General features: G+C 43.4%; 1 protein-coding gene across 1 annotated transcript in view; it reads right to left on the bottom strand.

Annotated features, from left to right (window-relative positions):
• The window catches only part of GMDS (GDP-mannose 4,6-dehydratase), a 1865819-nt gene that overhangs the window by 1149637 nt on the left and 697438 nt on the right, over positions 1-18744 (bottom strand). Inside the window, exon 5 of the mRNA XM_078688023.1 lies at positions 2940-3132. Coding sequence (XP_078544149.1) covers positions 2940-3132 — 193 coding nt within the window. The remainder of the gene's footprint in view (positions 1-2939; positions 3133-18744) is intronic.

Genomic DNA, 18744 nt, shown 5'->3' with positions numbered 1-18744 from the left:
ACCAGTGAGACAAAATGTGTTCTGTTTACTTTCCAGTTTTGAATAGGTCCTCTGCAGCTGTGGCTCTAGGTTGTAGCTGTGTTTAGAATTGCACCAAATGTTGTCCTCCCCAGCATACTATTAAAGCATGCACTAACTAGACGTTTGCCAGTTTGTACAATTTCTGCTCTTTCCCATGAAGGTGGGAAGAGAGTTACATTTGAATCGATCAGTTTTTGGTGATTATCGCACATTTCTGTCCGAGATTGAAAGTTCCAGCATTCCATTTACAAATAACCCTGGTTACCCTGCTTATCCACAACTCATCCTCCTGTAAATTAGGTCATTTTAAAAGCTATAACTCTTCCGGGTTGAGCATATTTCTTGTGAATACTCTGCCATACTGTAATTGAGTTCCATACTCTTTGCCACCTCTTGGAGTAAGCCTCGACTGCTCCATATTTCCACTTTTGGGAGAGAAGTTTACAAAATGAGTTACTGTTCTACAAATGGATGAAATAGTCTTAAAACCCGAAAAAGTAATTGCACACGTCAGTATCCACTGTAGATACTGTCCAATAACCACCTACAGCCACCCACCAAAAGGAAAGTTCATAGTCTTATGTCTTTCTCCTATTATATGAAAATATTGGGGGAGTTTAGAAGCAGGCTCAGTGCAGGTAGCAATTTGCTTCAAATAAATCTCGACTATACCCCTAATAAGACCTAACATGGCAATGTAAATGGCAATGCCATTTATTTATCTGTTTTCAAAACCAACACATAAATACAAATTTTGTCATTTATAATGCCAATAGCTCTAACTTTTCCAAAGGCGAAACCATTGCATTGTAAATGCTTGTTTATTTTGCGAGGGAGAGTACCGGCACTTCTCATGAGAGATGTAATACTTTTAATTGTAGAGTACCGGCACTTCTCAGAAACAAGCAGTTACTCTGGTACAGAGTACCTAAACTTCTTTGTTTCCATTTCAAGCACTGCTGCAGGGCAAACAGAACCACTACAGCTGGTACTTGTGAGGCTAAAATAGACCCTCTGGTATAATTTTTATTTCACAGTAAAACAAAATTCTCCATGACCATTACGTTTCCTGGCACAGTACAATTGTATTTCTTCACCAGTGGCTTTGGCCTCAGAATGAGAGAAATCCTAAAATTAAACAAATGGGACATTAAATATTTATAATCTGAATATCTAATTCTCTGGAGCAGAAGGGGAGGGTACATTGGCATTGAGGATATTGTGAAAATTGTGACATGCTAAATTATTTCTTGAAGACACTATTAGATTTGAGAGATTCTGAACGCACTGGAAAGTGACCGGATAATCCGGTCTAGGAGTTACTACATCTCTGCAAGCAGAGTTGTAGAAATATTTTTTACCGTGGTGGTGGAAATAGCAAGTGCCTACCCATATCTTTAAGCTTCTTTGTCAGTCCTTCATAAGTTCAAAGACTAAATAAAGGAACAGTTCCTGTATGAAAGGGGAGGACAGGAACTCCTTTGTCACTTTGTCATTTTAGAACCTCTCTATACTGCATCTTTGATGCTCAATTAATCTGTGGTATGGTTGGACCAAACTAATAAGGAGTTTTTTCAAACAAGCACAGCAAACACAAACTAAAAGTGAGACAGATCACCTCAGTTATTTCACACATTTGCACAGGCCAATCACTAGTTCAAAATGGGAAATCACATTTATATACGAGGAGGGAAGGCACACAGCGGAGTATCAATTTGAGTTAAGAAGCCAACGTGGAGTATCAATTTGAGTTAAGCTGCCAATGTTGCCCAAGTCTGTCTTTTAAACAGACCATTTTATGTTGTAAAAAGATATTAAGGCTTCACTCTGCCTGAATCAAAAGTAAGCCCGTTTTATTTCTAGCCATATTTGGTGCAAGTGGTCATTGTGTTGGAGAATTACAATATTGCACCATATTTTAGATATATAATAGAGAAAACATGTTACAAATTTTACCACTGTACTCCCACTAGCCTCTGGATGGACTGGATCATTTGGTAGACATTCTTTTTAAGAAACACTTCAATTCTTGGAATAAATAAGAATTGAGTGATGGCACCCCTGGTTGCCACCTGTCTTAGTCAAGCCGTGCCACATACGTGACCTTCAATTGTTGCATAATTATTGTGGCTCTTCTAAGAGGCCTGAATTAGACACATGAAGTGCTGTTTCATGTTAGGTCAATCAAATAAACTGCAACTTAAGTAACAATTAAGTTCCCCTTTCATAATCACATGCGAAGAGCAACTACGCTTGGCCTTTCATTCAAGTACATTAAAAAAAAATGCTGAATAAACACATTTGCATGCGGATCGCAGTTCAAGGATGCATCGGTGAACAATAGTTAAACATCTGCTGAAAAGATCACTTCACAGTCAGTGAGGGACAGGAAAGCTTTGGGCATCACGGGTTCCAAATAATACACGTTGTTGATGTCGGAGTGGAAAAGGCTGTGCTTTCATTCATGCAAATGGGCGAAGGGAAGTGTGAAAATTATAAAGGGATGTCCTCTCGTACACACACTAGAGAACGAAAACAGTCTGTGCCTGTGAAACCCAACTCGCTATAATCTCACACTCCAATTGTAATACTTTTTGCATTTATAAACGGCACATGAACCTCTAGCAGCCCTTCATTTAGTCAACAAAAAATGTGAAACCTTATCACTACCGTAGCCAAACCAGACTTAAGTGGCAACACAGCTGAGGTGCTTGGCATACAAGCGGGCTAGGTTATGTGAAGTGAAGGATTACACATTTCCATTCCCGGGCCAGGAGAGCAGCGCATACTTTCGCTGATAAGGACACCAAGGCTTGACTCAAAACAAGACCAGTCCCTCTTGACTCCACCTTTCCTCTGTCTTTAGACTCAAGCAGCAAGACGCGAGTAGAGCCCATGGAAGGCGCTAGTGTACCCACCGTACGGAGAACGTGGGTAGAATGGAGTGGTCTCCTTCTGTGGGATCTCCTGAACCTTCCCATACAGCTCACTAGTGGAGGCCTGGTAAAACTTGACCGAGTTTATAAGGCCGCAGGTCTTGACAGCATCCAGAAGACGCAAAGTACCAACCCCGTCAACATCCGCGGTGTATTCTGCCAGGTCGAACGAAATCTGTAAGTAAAGACAGAGGGGTGGCTTAATAAGTTTGTTTTTTTTAAAGTCTGAATAGGTGCACACACGAATAGATACCCACAATTTTTAAGCCATTAGCAGAGTCAAATAAATTCACTTGGACATCTTGCATGTAATACAACAGATCAGGTACTGTCTGGCACCAACAGCAAATCCCATTCTTCTATAGCTTTTCTTTACATAATAGTCATATGCAAAATGATTATGAATATTTATAATACGTACTCGTTCCTAATTGCTATTAAGTAAGATTTAAAGTAAGGGAAAGACCATCTGAAATTACATATATCCAAGGGGCTAGAAACCTCAGTATTGGGTGAAACAACCAAAATCAGGAACCAGCACAATATCTCCAAACTACGTAGGCAGAGTGTTTATACTGCAACAAAAAAAGAATATCAAAATATATATAGGGACACTGTTAAATTCAGAGCTTTACAGTGGGAATCTACCACCTACTGTATGAGCCAGCATTCTGGTCACTTATTCTCTCTACTGTAGAGCTAATGTCGAACACATGTATAGAAACCAGTGGCGTGGGCATTGCTTTTGGTGCAGTCGTCCATTGGTTCACTCTTAGAAGTATTTTTCAGTGGTATATTTGGAACCTTTAGTTTCGTGTTACATACGTGCAGCATGTTTCAAACCTTGAATATGCAACTGTCAAAGCTATTTTGTGTTTGATTTACACTGGTATAAATTTCTCTAAGACACACTCAGAGCCAAGCTATCGAGAAGAAAACCAGAAAAGAACCATTCTTAAATAACAACTTGTAAAGATAGTAATTCATTGAACAGCCCTCTCTTTGGGTTAATGATTTTACGTTACTATGTTAAGGTGGCGCAGCTCGGCTCGCACCCCCTCCAGGCCCTATATATTCCTGGTTCTCCCTGGTTCTTCTTCACTCTTCTTAAGTGTTTCTATGTTGAACCTTCATATGTTGTACATCTATCGGAGGATGCTGAAGGCACCTTCACCTTAACAGGGCCAAGATAGGCTCTCCACTCTAGAAGACCTTACACTGCAGAACATGCCTGCCTTGTTTTAATTGCACTTTGATGCTGCAGAAAATATTTTTCTAGCCTTCATAGCACTGAGAACTTCTTACAGTTGTACATTTGCTTAACTATATTCAAAGCTTGTAACTTGTATGCTTTTATGTACCATGGTCTTAACATCTCATATGCACCACAAGGACACATTATTGACAAAAACGATGTCAAACTCAATGTCATACATAATGTGCCGACTGACAATTTGGAGCCTCCGATGACTACCAGATATAAAACCTGTTCCATTGGAATGGGACCGGTGCATTTTTTGGGAGACCGGAATCAATGGAATTAATTTTTTGGTTGATAATTACGTCTTCTTGTTGGAGGAAATCGGTTTTTACGTGAAAAGAATACCCCAGTGCCTTAATGTGAGCCAGGGGTTTGCAGGTGGGAATCACAAACACTTATTTGTGGGGCAATAACTTTTTTTTCTTTATCGGGCTTTGACCCAGAGCAAGAGAGAAAGGAACATACAAGTGGGAAAGGAGGAGGAAGAGAAAGACAGGAAAAACATAACAAAAGGAGAGAAAACTAACCTGCAAGGATGAGCTAAAAGGGTACAGAGTGTTTGGTATTGGATTAAAGAAGCATGGGGTGGAACCAAGACTAGTCAGCCATGGTTTTCAGCACTCTGACCTTCCATAACAGCAGTCGTTTAGTTTTGAGCAAAACTTTAAGCTCGTCACTTACTCTTTTACGAATTAAGCACAGGATTCCCCATGCTCTGAGAAAAGTTGTATTCTTCTTAAATGAAACCATCAGATTACTCAGGTCACCTTTCACGTGTAGTAAAAGCAGGTTAATGCCAGCAAACAAACAATTGAAAGTTAAAGATTCTGATAAGGTGCTAACGCGGGATTACTGGTTACTAGTTACCTTACCAAATCCCAAACCAAGTCGACTGAATCGTTGGTACCTGTCATTGAGTAAAAGGTAATCTAACAATAAGTCAAACAATTTAAGAACTTACACCACTCTAAATGACCACTGACCAAATTTAAGTTTCAAAGATTTAATATAAAGTCAAAGATAACTGAAGATACAAGCTTCTCAAAATGAGATTCAGAAGATAAATTGGTATCACTATGAACATGAACTTTTTGAATAGTCTGAGTCTGAAAAACAGAATAATGAGTACAACTTCCAATAACATGAGCGTTGCCAAAATGGATACAAGTTGCAACCTCAAAGTCATTACAGAAAAGAAAATTAGGTTAGTCTGTCCCTACACTATACTAAGTGTCATCCCTACTTAACAAGATCTTTACCCCTCTAGGTGTCAGCTGTGGTGACTTCCTAAGAAGATCACGCACTTCTCTTTGTCTCTTCTCTGATAATGGGTCTCTCCTGATCAGCCTATCTGCCTACCCATCCGCTTCCTTAGGCTCCCAAAATCATCTGCTCTGCTCTCCTCCCGGGTCACTTTCCCTAATACCAAATCACATTTCTGATAGGAACGCCTCTTGGGACGCCCCTCACGTGGTACATCTTTGCGCGGTAAACTCCATGATGGTACTCTTCAAGACCCTCGCTTCTTCTCCAGTGCGCCGATACCCCCTGAAATTCCTGGAGACTCCTACAGGCCTGCGCCAAGCGCCACTGAACAAAGCCCCTTTCATTCGAGCTGATTAGGACCCTCGCACCTGCATACAGTCCGTCCTGCAGTGGGCCTCAAATTCCAGACTCCACCATATCTTTAGGTCGTAAAACACACCCAAAGCTCTGTGCTGGACACCTCTCGACTTCTTCCCTAACGAGCACATGGCAGTTCAAACGATATGACATTATCAGTTCAGGCCTACTTGATTTACATGAAGCGGGTCCCTGCACTCTTAAAACATTAACTTGATTTAAACAGCAAACATTCTTAACTAGCATACGTTTCTAAAATAACACATCTATAAAGCATATATTTTAACCCTGAATTCAATAATACATTTGGAAGAACCACATCAACCTCATCTCACATTATTTTAGCAGCACGTTTAGATTTGCTGTGAATTGCCCTGAGGCCTACACATTTAACTGGATTTTCAGAGTTCTATTCAACTCTAACATGATTCCTTTAACATGAGAACATGAGGTTTTCATTTTCATTCCAACATTTCTACATTAATCTCACACAGTTATGATTATTGTTACTCTACTTAAACATTCTATACACTTCACTACTGAATATAAGACATTCGGTGTATTCCACTTCTAAATATAAAACACTCGTGTTCAGTGCATACATAAACTAACTACGTGCTTGTAAATATGGTGCACTTATACATTTTTCAAATTTGTGCTCTCTCAATCCCCCCTTTGATGACCTTCAGGGGTCATCACCATCAAGACACCATCACAAAAATGTAGAACCCTTCAAAGTGAAGTCGTGGCAGTGCCACCTCTTTTCATTGTCTCCAACGCTTTCAAACTCTTGTATTGAGTGTCCTGCATCGCTGTCAACTTTTTCTCCTGTTTCCTCATAGTTCTCTGTAACCTATTTGCTCTATACCACTGATACAAACGATCCAATCCCCACAAAGTGATTACACAAATCACAATTATGATGATGGGTTTCAGTATGTACCAAACGATACCCTTTCCTAGGTTGGCAAACCAACCTCCAACTTTACCCATTCCATGACCTACTTTTTCCCACACGTTTATCTTTGTCAGATCCTCAATTTCGTAGTGTATGGCAGTGATGTTTCGTATATACTTCTCTAGAGGTTTTGAATTGTCTGGAATGTAAGTGCAGCACTCCTGGACCTTCAAAGCCTTACAGACTCCTCCCTCTTTAGCTAACAGAACGTCTAAAGCAAGTCGATTCTGAAGAACCATTGCCCTAATCGATTGCATCTCACCTTCCACCAGCATCAATGATCTAGCAGTACTGGCAGATAGCCTATCTACGACTGTAGCTAACCTCCTGATCTTAATGTCATTCAATATCACTCCTAGGATAGGGAATGCAGCACCGAATACATCTCCAATTACTTCTGCTGCACCCAGCCCTCTCTTCCACCTAGTTGGTATTTCTTTCTTCGTCGTTTCTAAATTCTCAACATGATATATTTTAGGGAAGACAACAGCCAGATAGCATGATCCGTACCAATTATCTGGTAGCTTCACATAGGCATTTCTTCCACATACAAAATATACATTTGGAATGGCTTGCATCCCTTTCAAAAAATCCTTAGAGTAATACTCCAGTTGAAAGGCATGTTCACAATTGACTTGACCTACATACAAATTCTCATAATAGGAGTAACTCCTGTGAATGCACAGTTTCCCCCGTTTCTCCTTATCTAAAGCAATTGGACCAAAACTACCCTTTCTTTGATGTAACCTTTCCTCCTTGGTCCAATCTGTTTCCCATTGTCCTGAGGCCTTCAGAATCTTCTGCCTCCTGTATCTAGTATCTACCTGCCCTATAAACTTTTTCTCAATTTCTGACACTTGACAAGTCAGATTGTTTCTTCGAGCATGTGAAGTATCTAACGTTTTCCATGGAATAAACCATTTGTGTAATCTGTCTTCGCTTTTGTAATAGTCCCACTTGTTCAAATGCTTGTAATTCGGGACCTCTGGCAATGTCGAGTCGAAATTCGAGAAATAATACTCAAATCCTTCTCGTCCATAAAATATGCTCAACAACAAACTGCACGTGATTCCATATGTCAACGGAAGATGATGGTATCGGATACCCTCCTCTACCGAAGCTGGTAATTGCATACAAACGTAGCAATTCTTCACCTCCATGACATCAATGTATTCATAAAGCAATTTAGCATAAGCATTTGACCTGAAATTTCCCTGTGACTCATCTGTGTGTAACCTTTTTATTTCTGCATCTAACAACGCTTTGTCTTTATCATTAATGTTTCCCTTATCATTAATAATGGTAGTTCTCGGTGTTGACACTCCCTTGGCCTCCTTTACTGCAGTTGCATCTCTCTCGTGTCCCACTATGTATGAGACAGTAACCACTAAAACTATCAAGGAAATCACCACTCCCAACAATGTGCCAACTATACATTTTGCCCTGCGGTTCGGGTTGCCAGCCTCCATGTTCTCAAACAGTGTGGTTCTGGACGTTCTTCCTGCATCAACTTCTTCCTCTTTTCGAACAAAGTCTTTCTCTCTCGCAATGTCTCTCTTTTGAACACTTGGAAGCCGACAATTTACTCCGCAAAACAGTTTAAAGTCCTGTAGAAAACAGACAACCCTAGCCCTTCTCCATCCGCTAAAAGGAAACCCCTACCATTTTTCTTCTTCCGCTCGGCGCTAGGTTATCTTGCAGTAATTTTTCAAAGTCCTTTCAAAAAGTCTTTTTGCAACAAAGTGTTAGTCCAAAACAATGAGCATTCCAAGAACTTCCACTACTCGCTCAAGCATTTCTAACCGAAGAAGAGTTCCCTCCAATATTGGATATCGTGAACAGCAAACTGGAAACTCAACTGTCTCTAAAATCAATTTTCTTATTCCGCTCAGGAGAGGAGGATGAACGATGTTGAGTGTCAGTAACCTTTCGGTCTCCGCTCCTGGCAGCAGGAACCTTATTTGCACTGTGATGATCGGGTCAGTTCTGACCAGGTCCACTTCCCTGATCCTCCCGGTTCTGTGCCCCCCCCGACATCTGCAACGAGGTAGGTCCAATCAGGAGTAGAGTATCTTCTACTAGGCACTCGCACCCTCCTTGACCTTCTAAGGCCCTCCTCGGTTCCCTCCTGGGTATCTTCTTTCTGATCCGAGTCTTCGGATATAGGAACAAGGGTTTCTTCCTGGGCCGACCTCAAACTTAGCCTCCTGTCTCTTCCCGGCCAAGTGGCAGCCTCACACCTTGTTCTCCTATATCTCGTCCTCACACTCGGTTCTTGATCACTCTGGTACTGATCTGTGTCTGTTTCGTATTCACTGCTGCTCTCTCCTTCAGTTGCGTCTTCAGTCTCACTGCCGTCCTGCCTTCGCTCTTCTTCTGAATCCGATGCGTTCCCAACTTCTTCCGACACCCCCTCAGCTGCCTCAATCCCTTCTTGCGACTCTTCTTCCACTTCCTGGCTTTCGTCTGGGATAGGAGCTGTTTCTTCTAGAGGTGCTGGAACTCTTCGAGTATGGGATGCATGGATCCAATTTGGCAGCCCCCCGCACTACACCGCGGTGTTCGTTATCAGGATTACCTTAAAGGGCCCACGCCAGCGAACATCTAGGCAGTTCTTCCGGACGTGCTTTTTAACCAACACCCAGTCCCCTGGGTTCAGGTCATGACACAGGTTCCTCGATGCTGGAACTTCAACCGCATGCACCTGAAGGGACACAGAATGGATGGCGTCAGACAATCCTTTACAATAATCCAAGATCAGATCATCTGTAATATTCAATAGGGCAGCAGTTGGAACTGTGGGAAGTCTCATGGCCCTCCCCATCAGAATCTCGTGTGGAGAGAGACCTGTCCTCCTGTCCGGGGTGCTGCGCATGCTCATGAGCACTAAAGGAAGAGCATCTGGCCAACTCAAAGATGTGGATGCCACTACTTTAGCCAATCTATTCTTCAGAGTGCCGTTCACTTGTTCCACAATTCCTGAAGCTTCTGGTCGATAGCTACAATGCAGTTTTTGATCGATATTTAATGTGGAGCACATCTTCACTATTTCGCTGTTAAAATGTTTTCCTCTGTCCGATTCCAAAGAGGCAGGCACCCCGAAGCGCGGTATCAACTCCCTGAGCAACAATTTAGCCACTGTGAGTGTATCGCACCTACGTGTAGGGTACGCCTCAACCCATCTGGAAAATACGCATACAATCACCAACACATACCGAAGGCGATTAACTCTTGGCATTTCGATGAAATCTAGTTGCATTCTATTGAAAGGCCCCCCCGACCTCCCAATGTGACTCAGTGTGACTGATGTTCGTTTGCCTACGTTCAGTTGTTGGCAGGTAACACATCGCTTACATACCGATTCTGCTGCTATTCTAAATTTAGGGCAATACCAAGTTTGCCTAAACACTCTCATCATAGCATCCCTTCCTAGATGTACTGGACCATGTATTTCTCTCGCCATGGGATTTGCTAATTCTTCAGGTAACACAGCCCTCCCATCTGCTGAAACCCAAAAATCCATTTCACTTCGCACACAACCGGCTGTTTCCCATGCCTTTTTCTCGGTTTCTGGTGCATTCTCCTGCATTACCCTCAAATCTTCCCAGGTATCCACGGTCTCTAACATCATGCTTAATTCTGTCCTTTCTTCCGCACCTTCTATTTCCACCTTTGAGAAAGAATAATTTTGTTCCGCACAATAACGTGCGACTTTATCAGCGTATCTGTTGCCTTGTGACACAAAATCTGTATTCTTAGTATGAGCTACACACTTTACTATTGCGATGTCAACTGGACCTTGTAATGCTTCTAACAACAGCCGCACAAATTCTCCATTTCAAATGGGCGAACCAGAGGAGGCCATGTAACCTCTCTGAGACCACAACTGCCCGAAATCATGAACCACACCGAAACCATATTGGCTGTCCGTGTAGATGGTGACTCTCTTTCCGTTTCCTGCTATGCAGGCACGAGTTAGGGCAATAATTTCTGCTACCTGTGCGGAATGTACTCCTTCCAGGCAAGCGGCTTCCACAACTCCAGTAATGGTACAAACAGCATAAGCTGCTCTCAACCGACCAGTATCGTCTCTTAAACATGAGCCATCAACAAAATAAATCTCATCAGGGTCAGACAACGGCTCATCCACAATATCTGGTCTGGGTTTCGTGCATAGTTCAGTCACATCAAGGCAATCGTGGTCTTCACATCCTTCGCCTTCTATTACAGTAGGTAATGGCGTCAAAGTAGCAGGATTCAAGACAGAGCATCTCCTGAGGGTCACGTTCTCCGCGGCAAGAATAACTTGCTCGTAGCGCGTAAGCCTACTATTGGTCAGATGCTGCGTCTTCGTCCTGGTCATTAACAATTCAACTGAATGCGGTACATACACTACCACTGGATGTCCCATCACAATACTCTCGCTCCTTTCAATGCTGACACCCGTTGCAGCAACGGATTTGAGACATCCGGGCAACGCTGCGGCTACTGGATCTAATGTAGCCGAAAAATATGCAACTGGTCTACGGGCATTTCCGTGGGTCTGTGCCAAGACTGACAAAGCACATCCCTCTCTCTCACAGCAATAGAGTGAAAAGGATTTCTCGTAATCGGGCATTCCTAAAGCCGGAGCACGACACAAATCGTCTCTCAGCTGCAAGAACGCCACCAGACATTCTTCATCCCATGGTACCGGATCACTCAACTCCTTGTGCGTCAGTTTCTGTAAGGGCTTTGCTTTCAGTGAAAAGTTAACTATCCACTGTCGGCAGTAACCCACCATTCCTAGGAACATTCTAACTTCTCTCTGTGTTGTAGGCGCATTCATCTTCATTATCGCCTCAATCCTCTCTGGGGACACCTTAAGTTTCCCTTTTTCTAACCGGTGCCCTAAATACTGTACTTCTGTCAGACAATACTGCAACTTGCTCGGGGATACCTTATGTCCATTTTCAGCTAAATGGTTCAGTAAGGCAATTGAGTCTGCTTTACAGGCTTCCTCTGTTTCTGACGCAACAAGTAGGTCATCGATGTACTGTACCAGAACCGAGTTCTGTGGCAGTACTAGATTTTCAAGATTCTTCTTCAACAACTGATTGAAGATGGATGGGCTGTCTGTGAATCCTTGTGGGATTCGACACCATGTTAAAACGCGATCTTCCATTTTAAAAGCAAAAAGATACCTGCTCTCTTCATCCAATGGGATGGAAAAGAAAGCCTGGCAAAGATCTATCACTGTGAACCATTCTGCTTGACATGGTATTTGAAACAGTATCACTGAAGGATTCGGTACCACGGGACAACATGAAACGACTATGTTGTTAATTTTTCGTAAATCCTGCACTATCCTGAATTTCCCACTAGGTTTCTGCAAACCCATAATCGGGGAGTTACAAGGACTACCCACGATTTCTTTCAGTATTCCCTGTTGTATCATTGACTCGATCACAGGTTTTATCCCCGCAATCGTTTCCTGGGACAATTTGTATTGAGGCGTTCTTGGAAACTCGGCATTTGGTTTTACCAGTATTTTTACCGGTTCTACCCCTTTAATCAATCCTATTTCTTCTCCTGTGAAATCCCATACCTCTGACGCCACTGCATCTCGTAAGCCTTGGGGAAGATCTTCTACTGTCAGAGTAGGATATAGTTCTACACAGGATTTTGAATTGGCCACCTTAAAGGTAGCATCATCGTCGGTAGTCTGTACCTCTACTCCTTGCGGGGTGCAGTATATGGTGCAGTTCAATTTGCACAACAAATCCCTTCCTAACAGACATACCGGACTCGAGTCGCAAACCACAAACTGATGTTCATTCATATGGTTTCCTATCTTCACAGCCACTGGTTCTGTCAAGGGACTAGTCATTCTTTTATTTGCGACTCCTACCACCTGAATTGTTTCCCCTGACATCGGCAAGTCTGGAACCACCGCTGATCTCAGAGTCGATCGAGTAGCCCCAGTATCCACTAGGAACGTTGTAGGACACCCTGCCACTTCTGCCTCAACAAACGGCCCTCTTTGATCCACTTCTAAGACTGCCCCGAGGGTGCAGTCCTCCTCACTACTCACACGCTGTCCTGTCAATGGATCAATGTAATAACACTTTTGTTCCTCGATAAAGAGAGGCATTTGTTTGAAAACCTTTCCCCCTGTCGATATTTTCGGTGGCTGTGGGAACTGAGTTCGCGGAGCCGAAGTCCCCCCTTTGGACACCTTACTACCTGGAACTGTCACCTTTGGAGTTGGGACTTCTTGGACCTGCTCTTCTACTTCTAGCTCTCCATTTTCAGGGTTAAAGGGACACTCGCGTCGCCAATGCCCCACCTGGTGACACTGATGGCACTTTGTCGTTTTCTTTAAAGTGGCAAAGTCTATCCTAGGTCTCTGCCCTTCCTCATTGTCCTTATTCTGACCGTTTGGCTTTCGTCCCATCCCCTGCTTCTGCTGGCCACCCTTCCCGGCGGACTGCATTTGCACCACCATCAATTTCTCCTTTAAATTCTTGGCTTTAGAATCTATCTCATCACTACAATATCGTGCATAACGTAGGATCTCATCGAGTGGTTTGTTTTGCCAACAAATTAAATGTTGCTGAATCATCAAGCAAATATCAGGTCTCAACCCCAAAACAAACTTAGACACAAATTGTCCTATATCTTTGGGATCCATTACATCGAGTCCACTGTATTGCTTGAATGTTTTCAACAACCTCTCATAAAACTCATGCACGGTCTCCTTCGGTTCTTGCCTCGTTCGATCTATCTTTACCCAATCTATATCCTGTGGTGGTACCTTCTCTTTCAACCAAGCTATTACCCTTTCATACTTTCGCATGACAATCTCGGATGGTCCATTAGTTCGAACATCCCTCACTGGTTCAGTATTTGGCCATTCAACACTAGTCTTACACGGGGTCCACAAATCAGATGGGACCACGATGTCAAACAACGTGTTCAAATCAATCCACAATACTTTCGAGATTTTGACAAACCTTTCTACCTGCTTATACCACTCTACTGGATTGTCCCTTAACTTCGGAAATGAGTTGGTAAATGCAGCTAAGTCTCCTCTAATCCAGGGCACATGTACATAATTTCCGTTGGATATTTCTCGCAAAGGGAATGCCTCCATATGCATTGCCCTTCCCTCAGGGGTCATCACATTTGTACTTCGTCTAACCGTGCCCTTTTTTGACCACCTTTCTTCCCATTTATCCAGTTCTCTCCACACTCTTATTCCAGATATCAACTCCCTTATGTGAGTTTTCAATCCAGTAGTCCTCTTCTCATCTAGGTCTTGGTCTGAGTATTGTAATCTATGGTTACTCTGTAATGCCCTTGTCCTAGATAAATCTACAGCATACCTATCGGCCAAATTAGTCAGTTTCTCATGGAATGCTCTAGCTCTCCTAGTAGTATCCTTCGCTATGAACAGCAACTCATCTTGTTCGTACAAATCGATCCTTTCTAAAGGCACCGTCCCTTCTATAATCTCATCTAGATCGGATTTTAGACTGGAGACATCAAGCCTTTTAACCTTTATCGCAGCTTTTAGCACCTCTGGTCCAGATGTACCTTCCACATCCTTCCCATCCCAGCTCCTAGCCCTGCGCCTAGGCACTGGTGAGTTAAAGGGAGTCCTCCCCTGTTCCCACCTCTCTAGGTCCCATGCCTTTCCATCCTCTCGGGGTGGATGATGAAATACTTCCTTGTTTCTCATTTTTCCGCCTTCCCCGTTCTGCCTGTTTTCTCTGGGTGCATAGTAAGACATCCCATTGCTCCCCCTTTCCTCACTATTTCCCTGTGATTCTTGATTACTCGAAGCATGGCGGGACCTATCACTGTTCTCTTTCCTCCAATGTTGGACGTCTTCCCCGAGTGTATGATGAAGGCACCTAAACCTATTCTGAAAAGCCCGTACCATTTCATCTCCCCCTTTCTCCCAGAGGCGGGACATTTCCTCACACTCTACACTCCTAGTATTTTGTTCCTGCTGTTCTCTCTGATTTGTAGGACGTGCATCCCCTCTATTCTCTTGACTTTGGCCTTCCCGGCCCTGACTGCTTTCGCTGGCCCCACAGTGAGATACAGTCCCATTGCCCCTGGTTTCCCACTCTGGTTCCGTTCTTGTCCTGTTACTCGGGGATACTGTGGACCCGTCCCACTCCCTCAAATCCGCTCTTAATTCTGAATAGGGCCTTGGCCGCGGTCCCCTTAGATCCATTGGTCCTCTCGGACCTCCCTGTTCTGAATTGGGACCGACAGTTGTGTCTATTGGGGTATTCCATGTTACCGATCCTGGCAATTGTTTCCATGCATTTGTCACATTATTCCTCCTCTCTATCTCAATCCTTTCTCTATCCAATTGCCTCTGTTCTTCCTCTCTATCTCTCTCAGGGTTATAGATCGAAACTATGGGTCCTATGGTAACAGGCACTTGAAGAGCATCTGGCAATCCAACAGACTCAACCCTTTCGGTGGTTGGCGTTTTCTGCACCACAAACCTTCCCACTACACTCTGTACAGTGTTGTTTTGAGGTATTTCTCCGCTTTTGATAGGTGTCCATTCCGATATAGGGAGTGGTGTATACCCCCTCTATGGCATTCCCATCTTCCCTTGCGAGCCCTCTATCTTCTATCACCCCCACTCTCGGAGGTGGTCTATCCATTAACAATCTGTTTATCAGATTGTCCTCCGACTCGCTTTCCTCGTCTTCTTCCATGAGGTTTCCTCCTCCTCCCGCCACCTCCCTCATCGGATACATTTTTTCCACCTCAATAGCCTGTACCCTCCAACGCTTTGCCTCCTCATCCCATTTGGAATCTCGCACTGCTCTTACCGATCGCGTCAGCCTTTGTTGACGCCTGTTCAAATTCCTGTCGTGTGCAGCCCTAATCCATGCATTAAGGGCCTCAAACTGTGTTGGTCTGGGCGAGGGTTTCAATGAGGACATGGTTGCTTTTAGCCGATGTAACACCTCTAATTTAAACGTCCCGTACTTCGGGAACTGCATTTCCTCATTCCCTTCCGTAAGCTTATTCCAAGCCCCAATCCATAATATGGTATGCAGCCCAACGTTCGTTGCCATATAATGAGCTGGTGTACCCTCCGGCGGAGCCTCTTCCCCATAATAATGTTCACTTCGTTTACGTTTAAAAATCCCTTTCAAACACTTAAAACACTTCATGATTTAGCTCTTTCTCCGCTTTTGTTTACTTCCTGATGATATTCCACCAATCTCAGCCCCGTTCTCACTAACTGGCCTATCCGTACGCGACTTTCCTCCGACGTCACTCTAGCCGCCCAACCAGAGCGCGGCTCTAGCTAACGTCACACCAACCGCTCAATCACAGCGCGGCTCTAGCCGACGTCACCCGTCCCCCTTCGCAGCAGTTCCCCTCCTTTCTCAGCTCGTCTCCTCGGTCATGCACGCGTCCCATTCATACTCTGAAAAATGATTACTTCCGTCCAAGCGATCACCTTTCTTGACTGTACGCCCACAGTCTTTCTGTAGTTGTCACCTTAACTTGGCGAAATGTCTTTCCGTTTACTTCCAGACAGTCGCCTTCTCCGATAGGTTTCTCACACACAGTAACTTTCGACCAGCGTCCGTTACTCATACACTCACTCTTACACTCCCCCTATCTTGGATCCACGGCGGTCAATGGTACCTCGTGACCTCCGTACTATGGTCGACAACTACCCTGGATGTTCGATACACCCAAAACCACTTAAGCTCTGGCCTGAACTTAAGATTTCACCAGTTCACCCGTTTACCAGGTTACCAGTTTACCAGGTTGCGCGCGCTCACAACCTTCTCTCATTCACACTACAGGCATTCAACTCCGCAAGACATTACAATACAAATACAACACAAAACACCGCAATCTGTTCACGCATGACCCTTGTTATACTCACTCTCCTCCGATACTGCTGCTTTTCTCGCACCGTCTGCACCTTCTGCACACGATTCTTCCGCTGCTCGTCTCTCGATGTCTAGGGGCCTTGGGGTAAACTAACCTCTCTAGATTACCTTCCTCAAGAAGATAACCATCCTCACTCTGCTACCGACTGCTAACGCGGGATTACTGGTTACTAGTTACCTTACCAAATCCCAAACCAAGTCGACTGAATCGTTGGTACCTGTCATTGAGTAAAAGGTAATCTAACAATAAGTCAAACAATTTAAGAACTTACACCACTCTAAATGACCACTGACCAAATTTAAGTTTCAAAGATTTAATATAAAGTCAAAGATAACTGAAGATACAAGCTTCTCAAAATGAGATTCAGAAGATAAATTGGTATCACTATGAACATGAACTTTTTGAATAGTCTGAGTCTGAAAAACAGAATAATGAGTACAACTTCCAATAACATGAGCGTTGCCAAAATGGATACAAGTTGCAACCTCAAAGTCATTACAGAAAAGAAAATTAGGTTAGTCTGTCCCTACACTATACTAAGTGTCATCCCTACTTAACAAGATCTTTACCCCTCTAGGTGTCAGCTGTGGTGACTTCCTAAGAAGATCACGCACTTCTCTTTGTCTCTTCTCTGATAATGGGTCTCTCCTGATCAGCCTATCTGCCTACCCATCCGCTTCCTTAGGCTCCCAAAATCATCTGCTCTGCTCTCCTCCCGGGTCACTTTCCCTAATACCAAATCACATTTCTGATAGGAACGCCTCTTGGGACGCCCCTCACGTGGTACATCTTTGCGCGGTAAACTCCATGATGGTACTCTTCAAGACCCTCGTTAACGTTGACCTTGGTTCCCAGGCTTCTTCTCCAGTGCGCCGATACCCCCTGAAATTCCTGGAGACTCCTACAGGCCTGCGCCAAGCGCCACTGAACAAAGCCCCTTTCATTCGAGCTGATTAGGACCCTCGCACCTGCATACAGTCCGTCCTGCAGTGGGCCTCAAATTCCAGACTCCACCATATCTTTAGGTCGTAAAACACACCCAAAGCTCTGTGCTGGACACCTCTCGACTTCTTCCCTAACGAGCACATGGCAGTTCAAACGATATGACATTATCAGTTCAGGCCTACTTGATTTACATGAAGCGGGTCCCTGCACTCTTAAAACATTAACTTGATTTAAACAGCAAACATTCTTAACTAGCATACGTTTCTAAAATAACACATCTATAAAGCATATATTTTAACCCTGAATTCAATAATACATTTGGAAGAACCACATCAACCTCATCTCACATTATTTTAGCAGCACGTTTAGATTTGCTGTGAATTGCCCTGAGGCCTACACATTTAACTGGATTTTCAGAGTTCTATTCAACTCTAACATGATTCCTTTAACATGAGAACATGAGGTTTTCATTTTCATTCCAACATTTCTACATTAATCTCACACAGTTATGATTATTGTTACTCTACTTAAACATTCTATACACTTCACTACTGAATATAAGACATTCGGTGTATTCCACTTCTAAATATAAAACACTCGTGTTCAGTGCATACATAAACTAACTACGTGCTTGTAAATATGGTGCACTTATACATTTTTCAAATTTGTGCTCTCTCAAAGGTACGCCAGATGCTACATGTATGAATTAAAAGCTGATATTGACAAAGTGGGCAAAACATCCCACCGACTTGCACACTCTGAGAATCTGGGCTAACTAAACTTGTGACTCGTGTAAGCATGAATGTTACAGAGCCGATAACCAAGGCCAGCATATCGGATTGAAAACATGGGCACTTACAGGCCAATGCTTTTACTCACCAAGGGTCATCGCAGAAATTGCTATCCTACAGTACGAGTGTACATAGTAGTCTGAAATTCTGTGATTTCATGATTTACATAAATCAACAAACTTATTTTAATATATTTTAAAGGTCAAAAATGTCCTAAGAAGTGAACGTTTAGCTCCTAACCCGCCCTCTTCAAAGACTTTCAACAACGCATCTGAAATA

Source organism: Lissotriton helveticus, chromosome 4_1, assembly GCF_964261635.1.
Source record: "Lissotriton helveticus chromosome 4_1, aLisHel1.1, whole genome shotgun sequence".
NCBI lineage: Eukaryota > Metazoa > Chordata > Amphibia > Caudata > Salamandridae > Lissotriton > Lissotriton helveticus.
This window is presented reverse-complemented; position numbering and strand designations above follow the sequence as displayed.